At 44.2% G+C, this 16,392-nt stretch overlaps 1 protein-coding gene across 24 annotated transcripts in view; it reads right to left on the bottom strand.

Moving 5' to 3' along the window:
* The window catches only part of LOC119964463 (receptor-type tyrosine-protein phosphatase F-like), a 529,423-nt gene that overhangs the window by 47,419 nt on the left and 465,612 nt on the right, over positions 1-16,392 (bottom strand). For all 24 annotated transcript variants that reach the window (XM_038793980.1, XM_038793995.1, XM_038793985.1 and 21 more), the window contains 3 exons: positions 12,015-12,134; positions 7,602-7,756; positions 3,710-3,995 (listed from right to left, as the gene is read on the bottom strand). In XM_038793980.1, coding sequence (XP_038649908.1) covers positions 3,710-3,995; positions 7,602-7,756; positions 12,015-12,134 — 561 coding nt within the window. The remainder of the gene's footprint in view (positions 1-3,709; positions 3,996-7,601; positions 7,757-12,014; positions 12,135-16,392) is intronic.

Here is a 16,392-nt window from a genome sequence, read left to right as displayed (position 1 = left end):
GGCCAATCCACCTAACCTGCACATCTTTGGGTTGTGGGGGTGAAAGCCACGCAGGGAGAATGTGCAAACTCCACAGGGTCAGTGACCCAGGGCCGGGATTCGGACCTGGGTCCTCAGTGCCGCAGTCCCAGTGCTAACCACTGCACCACATGCTGCCCTCCATAAATAGGATTTTAAGGGCGTTTCCAGTGGTATTTTGACAATGTAGTTATTTCAATGGAAAATATGAATAAGCCAACTTCTCTCTTTTAGCTAACATAATGCTCAAAAGTTCCAAATGCCAGTTATTGCAGTAATTTGAGTCGAACATGAATCTGCAGCATTTAGCCCCACCCTGACTGCTCACCTGAGGCAGCAACATAAACACCAGCTTGTAAAACTTGACCAACAACTTCAAAGGAAGATGACAACTCAAATGCAGACATGAATATAGGTTTAATCACACCCAAAACATTCACTATCTACATGTTTGTTTGGAAAGTATGCAACAACAATGGCTGCCAGCTTGATCTGTAAATGTTCTCCAACGTTTGGGTTCTTCAGTCATTTATAACCTACCGGTTATGCGAAAAACACCTAACTAAAACTCTGGTCGTGTCACACAGCTATTACATAGTATCGGCAGTTCCGAAACAAGCTATTCGATCCATGCCGGTCTTTATGCTCCACATGCCTCCTCAATCTTCTTCAATAAATCATCGCCCATAGAAATATCTTTCTGCTCCTTTCTCCTTCATTTTAACTCAATTTAATATTTATCTAGATTCCTCTTAAATTCAATATGCTAATCACCTCAATTACTCTTTGTGATTTCTACATTTTAACCAGTCTCTGGGTAAAGAAGTTTGTCTCATTTCTCTGCATCTGCCCTATAAAACCCTTTCATAATCATAAGAATTTCTTTTAGCTCACCCCTCAGTCCTATTTTCCCATCGACAAACAAGCCTCAGGGACCCCCTTAACAGGGAGACACCCCCTGGACCCCCAACTCAGTCATTTTCAAAGTCGGGGTCGCGACCCACGGGTGGGTCGGGGGCGGGTATCGGGGGGGGGGGCCGAGTAGCCATCCATCACGGCGTTCCCGATCGCAGGAATTAACGCACAACGGCCACAGCAGCCGGCTTTGAAAAATGTCGCCGGCAAGCGGCTTTAAAAATGCCAGCCGCGACCGGCTTTAAAAATCCGGGCGCGCTACATATTCGTGTCCGCTCATCAGTGCACATGCCTGGAGCCAGGCAAGAAGTACCACTTCCACCCGAGGTCAGTACCATGACTCAGGAGAAGATCTTTTTTCAATTCATTGCAGTTTTCCTGCCTGAAGCGAGGCAGGCTGCAGGTCACGCGCCTCGAACATCGGTGTCACGTGCTCTGGGTGGGATTGCGATTCCTCCATTTTGTCAGCAGCAAACAAGCAACAGGGCTGAAAAATTTAAAATGGATCATTTTGTAATAAGGAAGAGAGGGAGAGAGATACAAATAGGCCAGGATCTCATAACTAATCCTGCTGGAGAGAGTGGCTCAGGAGAATCCACAGAGGGACAAAGCAGTGGTGGTGTGAGCTGTTCAGGAGAGTTCACAACAGGACAAAGTAGTGGTGGTGTGAGCTCCAGGATCTCTGTTGAATAACCCATACAAAAATGTACCACTGAATGAAAAACAAGTGAGATCGCGAGGACCAAGCAGGCATTAAAGGTAAGTGAAATGATGGGTCACGAAGTTTGGGCGGCATGGGTTGTGAAAGTCGACCGGCATGGGTTGCAACGGTCGGTTGGCGTGGGTCCCGAAGTTTAGCCGGTCGGTAAAAATGGGTCCCCGGAAAAAAAGTTTTAAAAACATTGCCCTAACTGAAGGAACCCTCAAAGTGACCCATTAACTAGAGGGCCCCTCACAGAATCCCCCTAACTGAAGAGACCCCCCACAGTGACCTCCCTAACCTGGGGGACCCACTAACTAAAGTGACCTCACATGGGAACCCCTGACTAAAGGACCCCCCCCTCCCCAACGCCCCCCTCTGAAAGGGACTCCTGTCTGGAAGCTAGAGAGCAGTCTAGACAGGGTCAGTGTAAAGAATTATAGCTATTACACTTACCTGAAGGCTCCACGGGCCCATTCCTCAAAGGAGAACAGCTGTGATCTGTGTTTCAACCCCACAGATCCATCAGGTGCAATGCATTCATAACTTTCTAGTCGTGGGCTGTGATTGACAGCTTCCACAAACCAACAACAGCTTTGATTCATTCATTCCCCCTTCATGGCTGTGACTGTAAGTGGTGAAACCCCAATGTTTACAAACATTGGCCATAAAAGAGAGGTAAGTGCATTCCAATCACATGCTTGAGTGATTGGAATGCACATAGCGCTTGGAATGCATTTATTTCTCTTTGACGTGGGGGATCATGTCACCTCCGTACTTGGGGGAAGTGGGGGCACACAGGCAATCTGGGGGTGGGGGGCCGCTTTGCGGTGTGGTTGTGGAGGAGCGGCTGTGGGACTTTGCTGTCAGGTTGCATAAATTTCCACGGCAAGAGATACAGAATTGCAACCTGATTTGCACTCCCAGGGGGATTGTAAATCGGTTGGAATTCTCCTCCGGTAGGACAACCTAGTCTCCCAAATGGAGAATTCACCCCACTGCGTTTAGCATCTCTGCCTAAGTGTCTTCACTACATAGAAATGCCTGATATTCAAAATATAACTAATTGTGCACAGAGGATTTTTCAGGGGTTAATACAATATGTATTATGTTAAATTGTTTGCAGACTATTGAATGTAGTTGAACCTTCATATACAAACCAATTTCCCAATGCTACAAAAGTCTTCCAGACTCCCCCCCCCCCCCCCCCCCCCCCCCCCCGCAATTATAAATGAGCAGTGGCAATTCAGCTTGCAGCAGCCTGCGCAAAAACTGTACTTTGGGAACCAACAGTGCAAATAACTGCCAGAGACCAATTTAGAAAGACCTTTAGATGCACTAGGAAGACACCAGAGTTGGAAAAAACTAAGACTGCATTTCAGTGGAGCAGAAAAAAAAGGGGTGAATTCTTACACAAGTGCAAAAACATTTTGTGTGAGATGTGAGAGAGTGGAAGATTATTACAAACTTAGAATTGTACTAGCTGCATAACGGTTGAGGATTTCATGTAGAGGGTTAAGTAAAATATGGAATGCATTACCCATTACTGTAAGCTGAGTTAGTGCTACAAATCGAGGGGAGTTAAAACAAAAACATATAAATAGGAAAAAGGAAAAAATGGAATAAGGATAGATAATCAAGCCCAGAGGCATTAGTCACCGCCTGTACTGATATTCCTATGATGTTCGGATAATTTTTCTTGTTTTATTTTTCTTCAAAATATCAAACAATGGAACATGTTTAGGCATGGCCAGCATAGTGGTGAGTAGAGTGCAGGTTCAGGAATTCACTCTATGACTTCCTTCTTCCCAGCCATTTTGCTGCAAAATGGAAAGAAAGGAGTTGGGGAGGAGGAAATAATCACAGAGTAAATGAATGAATGAATGAAAACCAGCCCAGTTCTAGATCAAGCACTAGAAGTGAAGTGAGAAGGGGGGAAACATTAAAAGGGTTGCAAATTAGGAAATATTACACACTTAATATTTTCAATATTTTTATCAATACAAGCTGAATGGCCACTTAAAGGGATCACACTAAATATAACAGCAATGTGTGAAACTTAAATGCAGCACTGACCTTGAATTCCAGCTCCATGGCCGAAACTGTCTCAGCTGGTGGAACCTGGCCAAGTTTCTGTATATGAGCGACAAGACTTCTTGCTGGAACTTCTGTGTTTCCACATGTTGCTGCCTCGAGAAGGGCCTCATGAATGAAGATATACTGATCTTCAGTTTGTACCATGTAATTTCGCTGTGCTCTCATGCAGGTGACATGACCATAGATGTCAACTGTCTTCTCATGTTTAACTCGTTCTAGCATGGCATCAATCACAACAAAGCAGCCAGTTCGACCCACGCCGGCACTGTGCGGAAAGAAAGCACATTCATCACGAAATATTAAATTATCTATGCAAAAGTGGTTGATCGAATTCCTTGAAAGAAACCTCTAGAAACATTTTTTGAAGAAAAAGGTGCCACGGTGCTTTAGATGTCAGCCATGGCTCAGCAGGAGAAATCTATCCTTTGAGATCATGTGCTCAGGCCCTTCTTTAGGCAAATGGCACACAATCGAGGTTGATCTTCAGTTCAGTAATGAGGGAGTACTGTAATGTTAAATCCACCACTTTTTGATTGAGATTTTATATTGAACCCCATCTGTTTGTTTGGGTTGGAGCTTTCCTAACTTTTATCTCAACCAAAATCAAAACAATGACTAGCCATCTATCTTGCTACTCTGCTGTGTATGAATTGCCTTAAGTAAAGTGCTTCCCAAATTTCCCACTATGACCGATGTGAATGCTCAAAAGTTGGTCCAACCCCATTCTGAGAGCTGTGCCATGGGGGGAGGGGTTCGCGAAAGGAGAGGAGGAGATGTTGAGTGGGGGTTGTTCAGCAGGACCCGATAGTTTCATTCGCAACTATTTTTATGTGTGCAATGGCACCTCTGCACCAATCTCAGATATGTCCCACTAGGTCCCACACATACCATTGAGATGAATGACTGGGTTTGTTAAGAGATAACAATTAACCACAACATCTGAGGTAATTGAGCTGGTCTTCTTCAAAATACAGTAGTGCCATGGAGCGGTTTTCCACCACTAGAGAGGGCAGTCAGGCATCAGTTCAATGCCTTACCTGAAAAATGGCACCTCCAACAGTGCAGCACTCCCTCAGTTCTGCACTAGAATGTCAGCCTAAACTTAGGCCTCAAGTGCCTGAAATGGAACTTCAAACTGCAACCTTTTGATTCAGATGGGAAAGGGGAGCCAAACGGAGCTTACACAAGCCTATGAGTGGTTACATTTCTTTTTTAAATATAAATTTAGAGTACCCAATTTATTTTTTCCAAATAAGGGGTAATTTAGTATGGCCAGTTCACCTACCCTGCACATCTTTGGCTTGTGGGGGCAAAACCCACGCATACGCGGGGAGAATGTGCAAACTCCACACAGACAGTGACCCCAAGCCGGGATCGAATATGGGACAGTGGCACGTGGGGCAGCAAATCTAACCACTGCGCCACCATGCTGCCCGGCTACATTTCTAAAGTACTTCATTAGGTGTGAAGTGTCTGGGACACCTTGTACATTTGAGAAATACTGTAATTCATGCCACTTAATAGCAAAAAACAGTGGAGTGCAACAGGGTACAATGAGGCTTAAGGGTCCTAACAACATCTTGCGTGTTAAGCTGAAGATCTGTACTCGAGAGTTACTGGAGCTTTTAGCCAAGCTGCTCCAGGAGAGCTACAACATTGGCATATCTCAGCAAGTAAAAAATTGCCCAGGTTATATTCTGACCAAGGCAGGCCAGCAGCACAGTTCAATTCCCATACCAGCCTCCCCGAACAGGCGCCGGAATGTATCGACTAAGGGCTTTTCACAGTAACTTAATTGAAGCCTACTCGTGACAATAAGCGATTTCCATTTTTCATTTTTTTTTCAAATCTAAATTGACCAATTATCACCCTGTCAGTTTACTCCCAACCATCAGCAAAGTTGTGGAAGGAGCTGTCCACAGTGCTATCAAGTGGCATTGACTCACCAATAACATGCTTATTAATTTTCAGTTTTGGATCCAACAGCTCCACTCAGCTCGGACCTCATTACAACATTGGTTGAAGCATGGATACAAATGTTTGAGGATTCCAGAGATGAGGTGAGAGTGTCTGCCTTTGACATCAAGGCAGCATCTACCTTCAGTACTATTTTTCAATGAGGTCAGGAATGGGACTTGTCAGCCCCATTTGCAATTCCTCAAATAGCTAAAATCTACGATGTACGTAAGCCACGCTCCCAGTGGTTTGGTTTTGTACTGAGAAGAGACAAGAGATCTAGTCCAGTGCACTAGACATAGGACTGACCAGTTCGCAGATTGTGGATGCCAGCCCAAGATAACAGTGCAGAAAATGAATTGTAAAAGAGAGAAACAGATAAAAAAGGTGAAAAAAGGGGGTCAGAAGCAATAAGTCGTGCTTTGGAGTGGGGATGGCAAAGGTGGGTGGTGAGAGATGTCTCTGTGAAAGGGTAAGGAGTTCAATAGGACACAGTGACTCTGTGAACTGGACAGGTGTAAAGTGAAGTGACAGTCTGGTATTATCTGTTAAAAATCCAAATACGACAACACCAACACTAAACCCATTTGAGTATTGCCCACTGTAATTGTTTCTCCGGCACCCAAATGCATATCTACCCCCCCCCCCCCCCCCCCCCCCCCCCCCACACACACACACACATTCAGTCGCGTACTTATGTGTTGTAAATAATGTTGCCTGTACAGAGTTGCCGCTGTTGAGCTGGTGCACAATACCCTACCAGTTATTCTATTTTATATTATAACTTTTTTTTGCCTATGTTTGGGTGTGCCCTTCTCTTCTACACATTTCTTATTCTGTATGCATAACGGTAAATATACTTTGTTCAAAAACCCAATTAAAACATTTATTAAAAAAAATCCAAACACAGTATTACTTTGTCTTTCCTTTTTTTTTAAAAGAGTAAAAACCTCTTGGTTGCAAAAAGCAAAACAAAGTAAATGTTCAGTATTGCTGATCCGTGTACTCCTATAGTATTTTGTTATTATTTCAACCATTAGAGTTTGGAGTTAATCCTGAAGAAAAAGCCTGATGCAATACCTGAATGGGTGTGTTTTGTCTGAAAATGCTGACTCAGTTCCTAGAACGCTAAAAGTGAGTGCAAAACACAAATGGCTTGCAAATCCGTTATTTTTAAATACATTGGGCGGGATTCTCCCATACCCGGCGGGGCAGAGGGTCCCGGCAGGACGGAGTGGCGTGAACCACTCTGGCGTCGGCTCGCCCCAAAGGTGCGGAGGCAGGGGCTAGGCCGGCGGCGGAATGGTTTGCGCCCCGCCGGCTGGTGTGGAAGGCCTTTGGCGCCGCGCCAGCCGGGTCCGAAGGGACTCCGCCGGCCGGCGCGGAGCCGCGCATGCGCGGGAGCGTCAGTGGCTGCCATCGCGGAGGCTGACATGGCCGGCGCGTAGGAAAAGAGTGCCCCCTTGGCACAGGCCCGCCCGCGGATCAGTGGGCCCCGATCACGGGCCAGGCAACCGTGGGGGCACCCCCCGGGGCCAGATCACCCCGCGCCCCCTCCAGGACCCCGGAGCCCGCCCGCGCCGCCAGGTCCCGCTGGTAAGCGACCTAGTCTAATTTACATCGGCGGGATTGTCAAAGAACGGGCGGGTCTTTGGCCTATCGCAGATCGGAGAACCACCAGGGGGGCTGACCGGCATGGCGCGGTTCCCACCCCTGCTGAATCTCCGGTGCCGGAGAATTCGGTGGCCGGCGGAGGCAGGATGCACGCCGCCCCCCGCCGATTCTCCGACCCGGCCGGGGGGGGGGGGGTTGGAGAATCCCGCCCATTATGTATGAATGCCAAAATTATTCAATTCGCGTTATAATAAATGTCAGTGTTTTACTTAGGCTCTGAAACTATTGCAACTTCACATACCTGCAGTGAACCACCATAGGGCCAGCATCTGGGGGATTGCATGCTTTAACTCTCCTCAGGAAGGCCAATATTGGAGTAGGGTATTCTGGAACACCATGATCTGGCCAAGCCATGAATTGGAACTGACGAACTTCCCGCTTCTCACTTGAGCCATTCTGTTGAGAAAAGAGCATTTCTAAACAGTCTTGTGATTGAATTTATCGAGAAGAATGGACACATGTTGTAAGGTTACAGAAAACAAAGTTTGTTCAAAGTATCTAACTAACACTAACATCCTTCTACAGGTGCTGTAACTTAAGTCAAATATAAGAGGGACAGTTTTGAATGGCAAAGATCAAGACAACTGATAATTATGAGAACATCTACTGCTGGTCCTTTAGTGAATGGGAAATCTAGAATGCCCATTGTTACTTTGGCCTATCCATATTAAATTCAACCTCAGCTCCATTGAAATGCATCAAACTATATGTACGGCCTACCCCTTGACTTTGCCATCTCATAGTGTACATGGACTTAACACCAGAATTGAGAGCAAAACTAACGTTCACAGAATAAAAGGGACAGTAACAATGTGGATACAAAATTGGCTCTGCAATAGGAAACTGAGAGTAATAATAGTTAATTGATATTTCTCAAGCTGGAGGAAGGTTTGTAATGGAGTTTCCCAGGGATCAGTATTAGGACCCTTGCTCTTCCTGATATATATAAATGATCTAGGTCTTAGTTTCAAAGTTTGTGGATGATATGAAACTTGGTAACATTGTAAACTGTGAGGAGTAAAGTCTGGAACTTCAAAAGGACACAGTCAAGTTGGAGTGGGCAGTTAGGTGGCAAATGACGTTCAGTGTGTAAAAGTGTGAAGTGATTCATTTGGGTAGGAAGAACATAGAGAGATATTATACAATGAGGCGTACAAATCCAGAGGATGTGCAGGAACAGAGAGGCCTGAGTGTTTGTGATCATAAGTTATTAAAGGTGGCAGAACAGGAGGAGGGAGGAGTTAATAACGCAGATAGTATCCTAGGCTTCATTAATCGTGGCATAGGGGACAAAAACAAGAATGTCACACTGAACTTATATACAACACTAGTTAGACCTGGAGTATTGTGTGCAGCTTTGGTCACCACACTTTATGAAAGGTGTGAACACAATGGAGAGAGTGCAGAAGAGGTTTACAGGAATGGTTCCAGGGATGAGGCACTTCAGTTATGAAGACAGATTGAAGAGACGATTGAAGATGTTGGCTCTGTTTTCCTTGGAGAGAAGGTTAAGAGGAGATTTGATAGAGGTACTCAAAATAATGAGGAGGTTGGACAGAGTAGATAAGGAGAAGCTGTTTCTGCTTGTAAAAGGATCTAGAGCGAGAGGGTATAGATTCAAAGCAATTTGCAAAAGTGGTTCGGTCTGGAATGCACTGCCTGGATGCAGGCTCAGTCGAAGCATTCAAGAGGGTATTAGATGATTATTTGAATAGAAACAATGTGTAGGGCTACGGGGAAGAGGCAGGAGAATGGCATAAAGTCATAACGTTCATTCGCAGACAAGATGGACCGAATGGCCTTCTTCTGCACTGTAACAATTCTGTGATTTTGAAAAGGATATTTTCATCTTCTCAATAACACAGAAAGTCATAAGAAATAAGAGGAGTAGAATGATCATGGGTGTTCTTCTGCCACAAAACCATTTTCCACCCACTCCCCATATTCTTCGATTCCGAGAAACCACAAATCTGTCTTTCCCAGTCTTAAATATACTCAACAATGGAGCATCCACATCTCTCTCAGGGATAGAGAATTCCAAAGTTTCACAACTCTCTTGAGTGAATAAATTGGTCCCCTCAGTCCTAAATCATTGATCTATTATCTTCAGATTGTTCACCATGTTCTAGATTTCTCCGGCCAGGGGGAAAACAACCTTCCGGTCTCTACTCTGTCAAGCCCCTTCAGAACTTTGTATGTTTCATTTTTCTAAACTCAAGAGAGCATTGCCCCAATTCACTCAGCTTCTCCTCATTGGACAAGCATACCGCCATCCCAGAAATGAGTCTAATGAACCTTCACTGTCCCCGCCAAATTTCTCTGTTCCTTGTATGTGTACACCTTAGTCTCTCTGAACATTACCACCTACAAGTTTCAAGCCCTATAAAAAAAAATTCAGCTTTCCTATTCTTACTACTACTTACCCACATTATACTCCATCTGCCACCGTCTTTCCCACTAGTGCAAATGTGGCTAACCTTCCAGCTTTGTTTCAATGCAACACAAACTCCCACCCACATTTCTGACAATGACAAATTACAATGTCTTGCTGCCTATTACTGCTTTCTCTCTTTGATCCTGGCAAATTAACCTAGTCTGAGTTTTCAGGGACAACTTAAACCATTCCCCTCTCAAAGCTCATCTCCATGGCAACATGAATCAAAGAGGGCTAGCATCCTGGTAGAAATGTTGATCAGTTATCCTTGGGACCGCAACTCAATTTTATCTTGTAAGTAAATGGTCAGTATAAAGTACAATTGCTTACAACCCAACCTTCTCAACACTTTTCTGGGACTTTGGAGATTCACAATCATTCCACTGTTGGAGATTATGGCAATAGTCTGTTTGCTAAATGTAAACATTTTTCAACCTCTTCTCAAAGAAACAATCTGGGCCCTCTTTAATGTCTAGCAATCAAACCACCAAGGTTTGCAGTCAGGCAGACTTCAGAACAGATCGTACACCCCTTTTATTTCCTCAAATTAAAGGCACAATCCCAAAATGTAAGTTCTCATAAATGCCTGAAGTGTAACAATCAATTTATCAAATGCCTTTTGAAAATCGAAATGTACCACAACTTTTTCTATGCTGCTAGTTATCTAAACAACTTTAATGAAATTGTCAAACATGATTTCCATTTCATAAAACTATGTTGACTCTGTTGGATCACACTTTGATATTCTAAGTGCATTGTGAAGACTTCCTTGATAATAGAATCCAACATTTCCTGTCAACTGATGTCATACTAACTAGCCTGTAAATCTCTGTTTTCTCCTTCCTTTCTTTCTTGAACAATATTGTACATTTTTTAACTATCAATTCACTGGGACTGTTCTAAAATCCAGGGAATTTGGAAATCATAACCTGTATTTATGGAGAAAATGTCACAATCTTAAGACACCCCAAAGCACTTTACAATGAAATACATTTGAAGTTTAGTAATTATTGGAATGTAGGGAACACAACACCCAATTTGCAAACAGCAAAACATCTGTTATTTGAGGGATGATTGTTGGTCAAGACACAGGGTGAGCTCCCTTGCTCTTTTTTGAATACTGTCTTGAGGTCTTTTGCATCCATTTGATAGTGCAGATGAGATTTAACATATGATTCAAATGATAGCACCTTGAAAATGCAGTAATGCTTCAATACTGAGCAGGAGTATAGGCCATCTCGGATCTCATCTTTGTATTTATCACCACCCTATGTGCAAAGCCATTTATTTTCATAGAATTTACAGTGCAGAAGGTCATTCGGCCCATCGAGTCTGCACTGGCTCTTGGAAAGAGCACCCTACCCAAGGTCAACACCTCCACCCCATCCCCCAGCAACCCCACCCAACACTAAGGGCAATTTTGAACACTAAGGGCAATTTATCATGGCCAATCCACCTAACCTGCACATCTTTGGACTGTGGGAGGAAACCGGAGCACCCAGAGGAAACCCACGCAGACACGGGGATAACATGCAGACTCTGCACAGACAGTGACCCAAGCCAGAATCGAACCTGGGACCCTGGAGCTGTGAAGCGATTGTGCTATCCACAATGCTACCGTGCTGCCCATTTATCTGTAGGTTTAATGCTATGTTCTCTTCAAGTGCAGACATCAGAAAATCATTGAGGATATTCAGGACCACTTCTGTTAGATCAACAGAATTAATGCCTCCTTTAAATCTGCAGTGCATCAATAATTTGAGTGCCATTTGGGACTGTAGTACAAGAAATTCCACTTGCTTATCTCCTTAGAACATAGAACATAGAACAGTACAGCACAGAACAGGCCCTTCGGCCCTCAATGTTGTGCCGAGCCATGATCACCCTACTCAAACCCACGTATCCACCCTATACCCGTAACCCAACAACCCCCCCTTAACCTTACTTTTTGTACGACACTACGGGCAATTTAGCATGGCCAATCCACCTAACCCGCACATCTTTGGACTGTGGGAGGAAACCGGAGCACCCGGAGGAAACCCACGCACACAGGGGGAGGACGTGCAGACTCCACACAGACAGTGACCCAGCCGGGAATCGAACCTGGAACCTGGGACCCTGGAGCTGTGAAGCATTTATGCTAACCACCATGCTACCCTGCTACCCTCCTTACGTTTACACTTGTGTAAACAGACACACAGAACACAAATGATTCTGTACCTTATAGAGTGCAAACGTCCGAACAGAATATGTTGCTAGCTCCACCACGTCCAATAGGGTGACCTGAATCATTCCGTATGTTTCTGTGCCACGGCACGGCCAATATTGATCGCATTTCACCTACAGAAAAATAGATTAAGAATGTTAAAAGAATAGGGGAACTGGAAGGGGATTGTTACTAGAAATCAAGAGTTTGATTAAACTGCATATATATCTAACAATTAAGAAAATACATTTATGACAGAAATCATGTAAAGATCATATTAACATCTACACTGAATACATAAAAAGGCACCATCCTTGTGAGTATTTCATGCTACGATAGAAATTTGCTCATGTGTATCCCATACAACACAAGAGTCCATGTATTTAGAGCTGTTAATATGGACACACAGTGAAGTTGCACACGCCCACACATTTTTGTTGGTGATTCATTCCCATCTACCCAGTACGTATTGAATGTTTTAAAGCCATTCAGATGACATGGGATTAGGCCCTTAAAGATATACTTTGTGATAATTTTATGAAAAAATGGGATGTGGCTGTCACTGGCAAAACAAGAATTTATTATTGTATCCCTACTTGCCCAGAAGGTGCTGGGAGTCACGCTCTTGAATAGCTACAGTCCATCTGGTGTGGGTACAGCCATAGTACTTTTAAGGAATGAGTTCCAGGATTTTGACTTGAAAGGCAGTGAAGGAATGGCGTTGTATTTCCAAGTTAGGATGAAGTGAGAATTGGAGGGGACCTTGCAATTGGTGGCTTTCCCATGCCCTTGCTGATATTGTTCTTCCGGGTAGTTGAGACTGCAGCTTTGGAAAGTGGTATCAAAGGAATCTTGGTGAGTTGCTGTTGTGCATCTTGTAGATGGCACACATTGCAGTCATGATGTGCCAGTGGTGGAGGGAATGAATGCTTAAGATGGTGAATGGGGTACTAAGCTAATAAGCCGCTTACTCTTGGATGATGCCTAGCTTCTTCTTGGAGCGGCACTTGCTGGGCTAGTGGGAGTCGGAATGCCCAGTCTTTGATCTTCTCAGTATTGCTATGGCTCGTCCCATTTAAGTTTCTGGTCAACGGTGAGACCTAGGATGTTTATGGTGATCCCGTTGAAAGTCAAGGGGAGATTGTTTGATTGTTTCCTTTTTAAAATAAATTTAGAGTATCCAATTATTTTTTTCCAATTAAGGGGCAATTTCTTTAACATGGCCAATCCACCTAACCTGCATATCTTTGGGTTGTGGGGGTGAAACCCACGCAGACACGGGGGGAATGTGTAAACTCCACACAGACAGTGACCCAGGGCCGGGATTCAAACCTAGGACCTCATGTATGACACCAGTCAATGGAATTTTCTTCCAATTCCCGATTTCACAAATTTACGTGGGCTCTCTGATGCCACACTCAATCAAATGGCATACTGATGTCAAAAGCAGTCACTCTCAGATCTGGGATCTAGCTCTTTTGTCCATGTTTGGGCCAAGGCTGCATTGAGATCAAGAGGCTAATATTCTGGTGGAACTCAAACTAAGCATTGGTGAAAAAATTATAGGTGAGTGCGCCACTTGATAGCATTGTCGATTACACCTTCCATAACTTTGTCGATGATTGAAACTAGACCATGGGGTAGTAATTAGAGTAACTGGATTAGATTTGTCCTGCATATTATGGGCAGGGCACATGTGGATAATTTTGCACTTTATTGGAAAAATGCCAGTGTTGTGCTGGAACAACGTGGCTCAAGGTGCAGATGGGTCTGGAGCACTACAGCCAAGATGTTGTCAGGGCCCTTGGCCTTTACTGTATCGTGTGCACCCTGCTGTTGCTTGATACCACATAGAATATACGAAGTACGGAAATGTCGTTCCCTTTATATTTGGCATTTTTACTAATTGTTTTGATGAGTGCAAGATGAAAAGCTTCAACAACATGTCTTTTTTCAACAATACTCAAGGTCTGCACTACCAAATTACTATTTTTAAACTGCAATAATTAGTTTATTGAGTATTTTCAGTAGCACTGCAAGCATGACTTTGAGTGGCGCATTGGGAGCAGAGGGATACAGATCCTTAGAAAGTAGGCGACAGTTTTAGATAGAGGATCTGGATCGGCGCAGGTTTAGAGGGCCGAAGGGCCTGTTCCTGTGCTGTAATTTTTCTTTGTTCTTTGTTAAATCCAGATAGGTTGTGGGGCTTTTTGAAAGAACACATTGTCCGAAACCAAGATCAAGCTATCTCACTCCCTGTCATTCTGGTGTGCTCCATGTGCCTATCCAAGAACTGCTTGAAAGTTCCTAAAGTGTCCGACTCCACTATCACAGCAGGCAGTCCATTCCACACCCTAACCACTCTCTGAGTAAAGAACCTACCTCGGACATCCCTCCTATATCTCCCACCCTGAACCTTATAGTTATGCCCCCTTGTAACAGCTACATCCACCCGAGGAAATAGTCTCTGAACGTCCACTCTATCTATCCCCCTCATCATCTTATAAATCTCTATTAAGTCACCTCTCATCCTCCTCCGCTCCAAAGAGAAAAGCCCTAGCTCCCTCAAACTTTCCTTAGAGGGCGATCCAAACTAATATAAATAATTACAGTGAAATTTGACACAATGGATGTATGAACCCAGTCACCCTGCCAAAATATATCAATAAAATTTCATACACTGAATATTGGGAAACTAGCACATTAGTAATGCAAGGCCAAATAGGCAAAAGGTTCTATTTTAAGAAGTTTGCAATCCTCCTGCCTCTCCAAAAAATTAAAACCAGAATTATTTCAACAAAATCACATCGTAATGGATAAGAATAAGTACACAGCTTAAGCATTTTTACCTGTATTAGAATAGATACATAGGGAGTGGCACGGTGGTGCAGTGATTAGCACTGCTGCCACACGGCAGTGAGGTCCCAGGTTCGATCCCGACCCCGGGTCACTGTCCGTGTGGAGTTTTCAAATTCTCCCCGTGTCTGCATGGGTCTCACACCCACAACCCAAAGATGGGCAGGTTAGGTGGATTGGCCTCGCTAAATTGCCCCTTAATTGGAAAAAAAATAATTGGGCACCTCTAAAAATAAAAAAAATAGATCCATAGATACCCTACAGTGCAGAAAGAGGCCATTTGGCCCATCAAGTCCACACCGACCCTTCGAAAGACCCCCCTACCTAGGCCCAATCCCTATTCCTGTAGCCCCACCCAACCTGTAACCCCACCCAACCAAGGGCCAATTTAGCATGACCAATCCACCTCACTTGCACATCTTTGGATTGTGGGAGGAAACCGGAGCACCCGGAGGAAACCCACGCAGACACAGGAAGAAAGTGCAAACTCCAATCACCTGAGGTCAGAATTGAACCCGGGTCCTTGGGACTATGAGGCAGCAGCGCAAACCACTGTGCTACCAAGAAATACATTTCATCAGCTACCGTGTTAGGACTTGAACCCTTGCCCCCAGAGCATTAGCCTGTGGCCTCTGTATTACTCATCCATTGAGATTACCACTGTGCCACCATTTACCCCTCTTTGTATTGTCATTAGACTAGTAAATCTAGCGACTTAGGGTAATGCTCTCGCACCAGGGTTCAAATACCACCATGGCAAATCCCATCACCCAGGTGGTGAAATTTGAATTCAATTTAAAAAAAATCTTGGAATCAAAAGTCTAATGATGACCATGAAACCACTGTCGATTGTCGTAAAAACCCTTCTGGTTCACTGATGTCTTTCAGGGAAAGAAATCTGCCTTCCTTACCTGGTCTGGCCTACATGTGACTCCAGACCCACAGTTTCCTCAAATGGCTGAGCACTCAGTTCAAGGGCAATTAATCAGTTCAAGGACAATTAGGGATGGGTAATAAATGTTGGTCCAAGCCAGCGACGCCCATGAGCAAACAAAACAAAATACAAAAATCAACCTTTTAAATATACCTGCAATCAGTAGTCACTATTTCTGGAATAACCCAAGTAATTTAGGGAGATATAGGAGGGATGTCCGAGGTAGGATCTTTACTCAGGGAGTAGTTAGGGTGTGGAATGGATTGCCTGCTGTGATAGAGGAGTCAGACACTTTAGGAACTTTCAAGCGGTTATTGGATAGGCACATGGAGCACACCAGAATGACAGGGAGTGGTATAGCATGATCTTGGTTTCGGACAATGCTCGGCACAACATCGAGGGCCGAAGGGCCTGTGCTGTGCTGTACTGTTCTATGTTCTAAAGGGATATTATGTCAACCTGCCAGCTGGGCAGCAAATTGGTGTTGCACATTTGGTCATGCCTGCCTGACAAGTTGAAAATGTACCTCAAAATATGGAGACGAGGCAACATATTTCTTACATTTGTTCTTTAATGATTAAATACAAACTCAAACCCATGAT

The sequence above is a fragment of the Scyliorhinus canicula genome, chromosome 4, assembly GCF_902713615.1.
Source record: "Scyliorhinus canicula chromosome 4, sScyCan1.1, whole genome shotgun sequence".
In the NCBI taxonomy this organism is placed as follows: Eukaryota; Metazoa; Chordata; class Chondrichthyes; order Carcharhiniformes; family Scyliorhinidae; genus Scyliorhinus; species Scyliorhinus canicula.
Note: the sequence above shows the minus strand (reverse complement) of the source record. Positions and strands in the feature narration are given on the sequence as shown.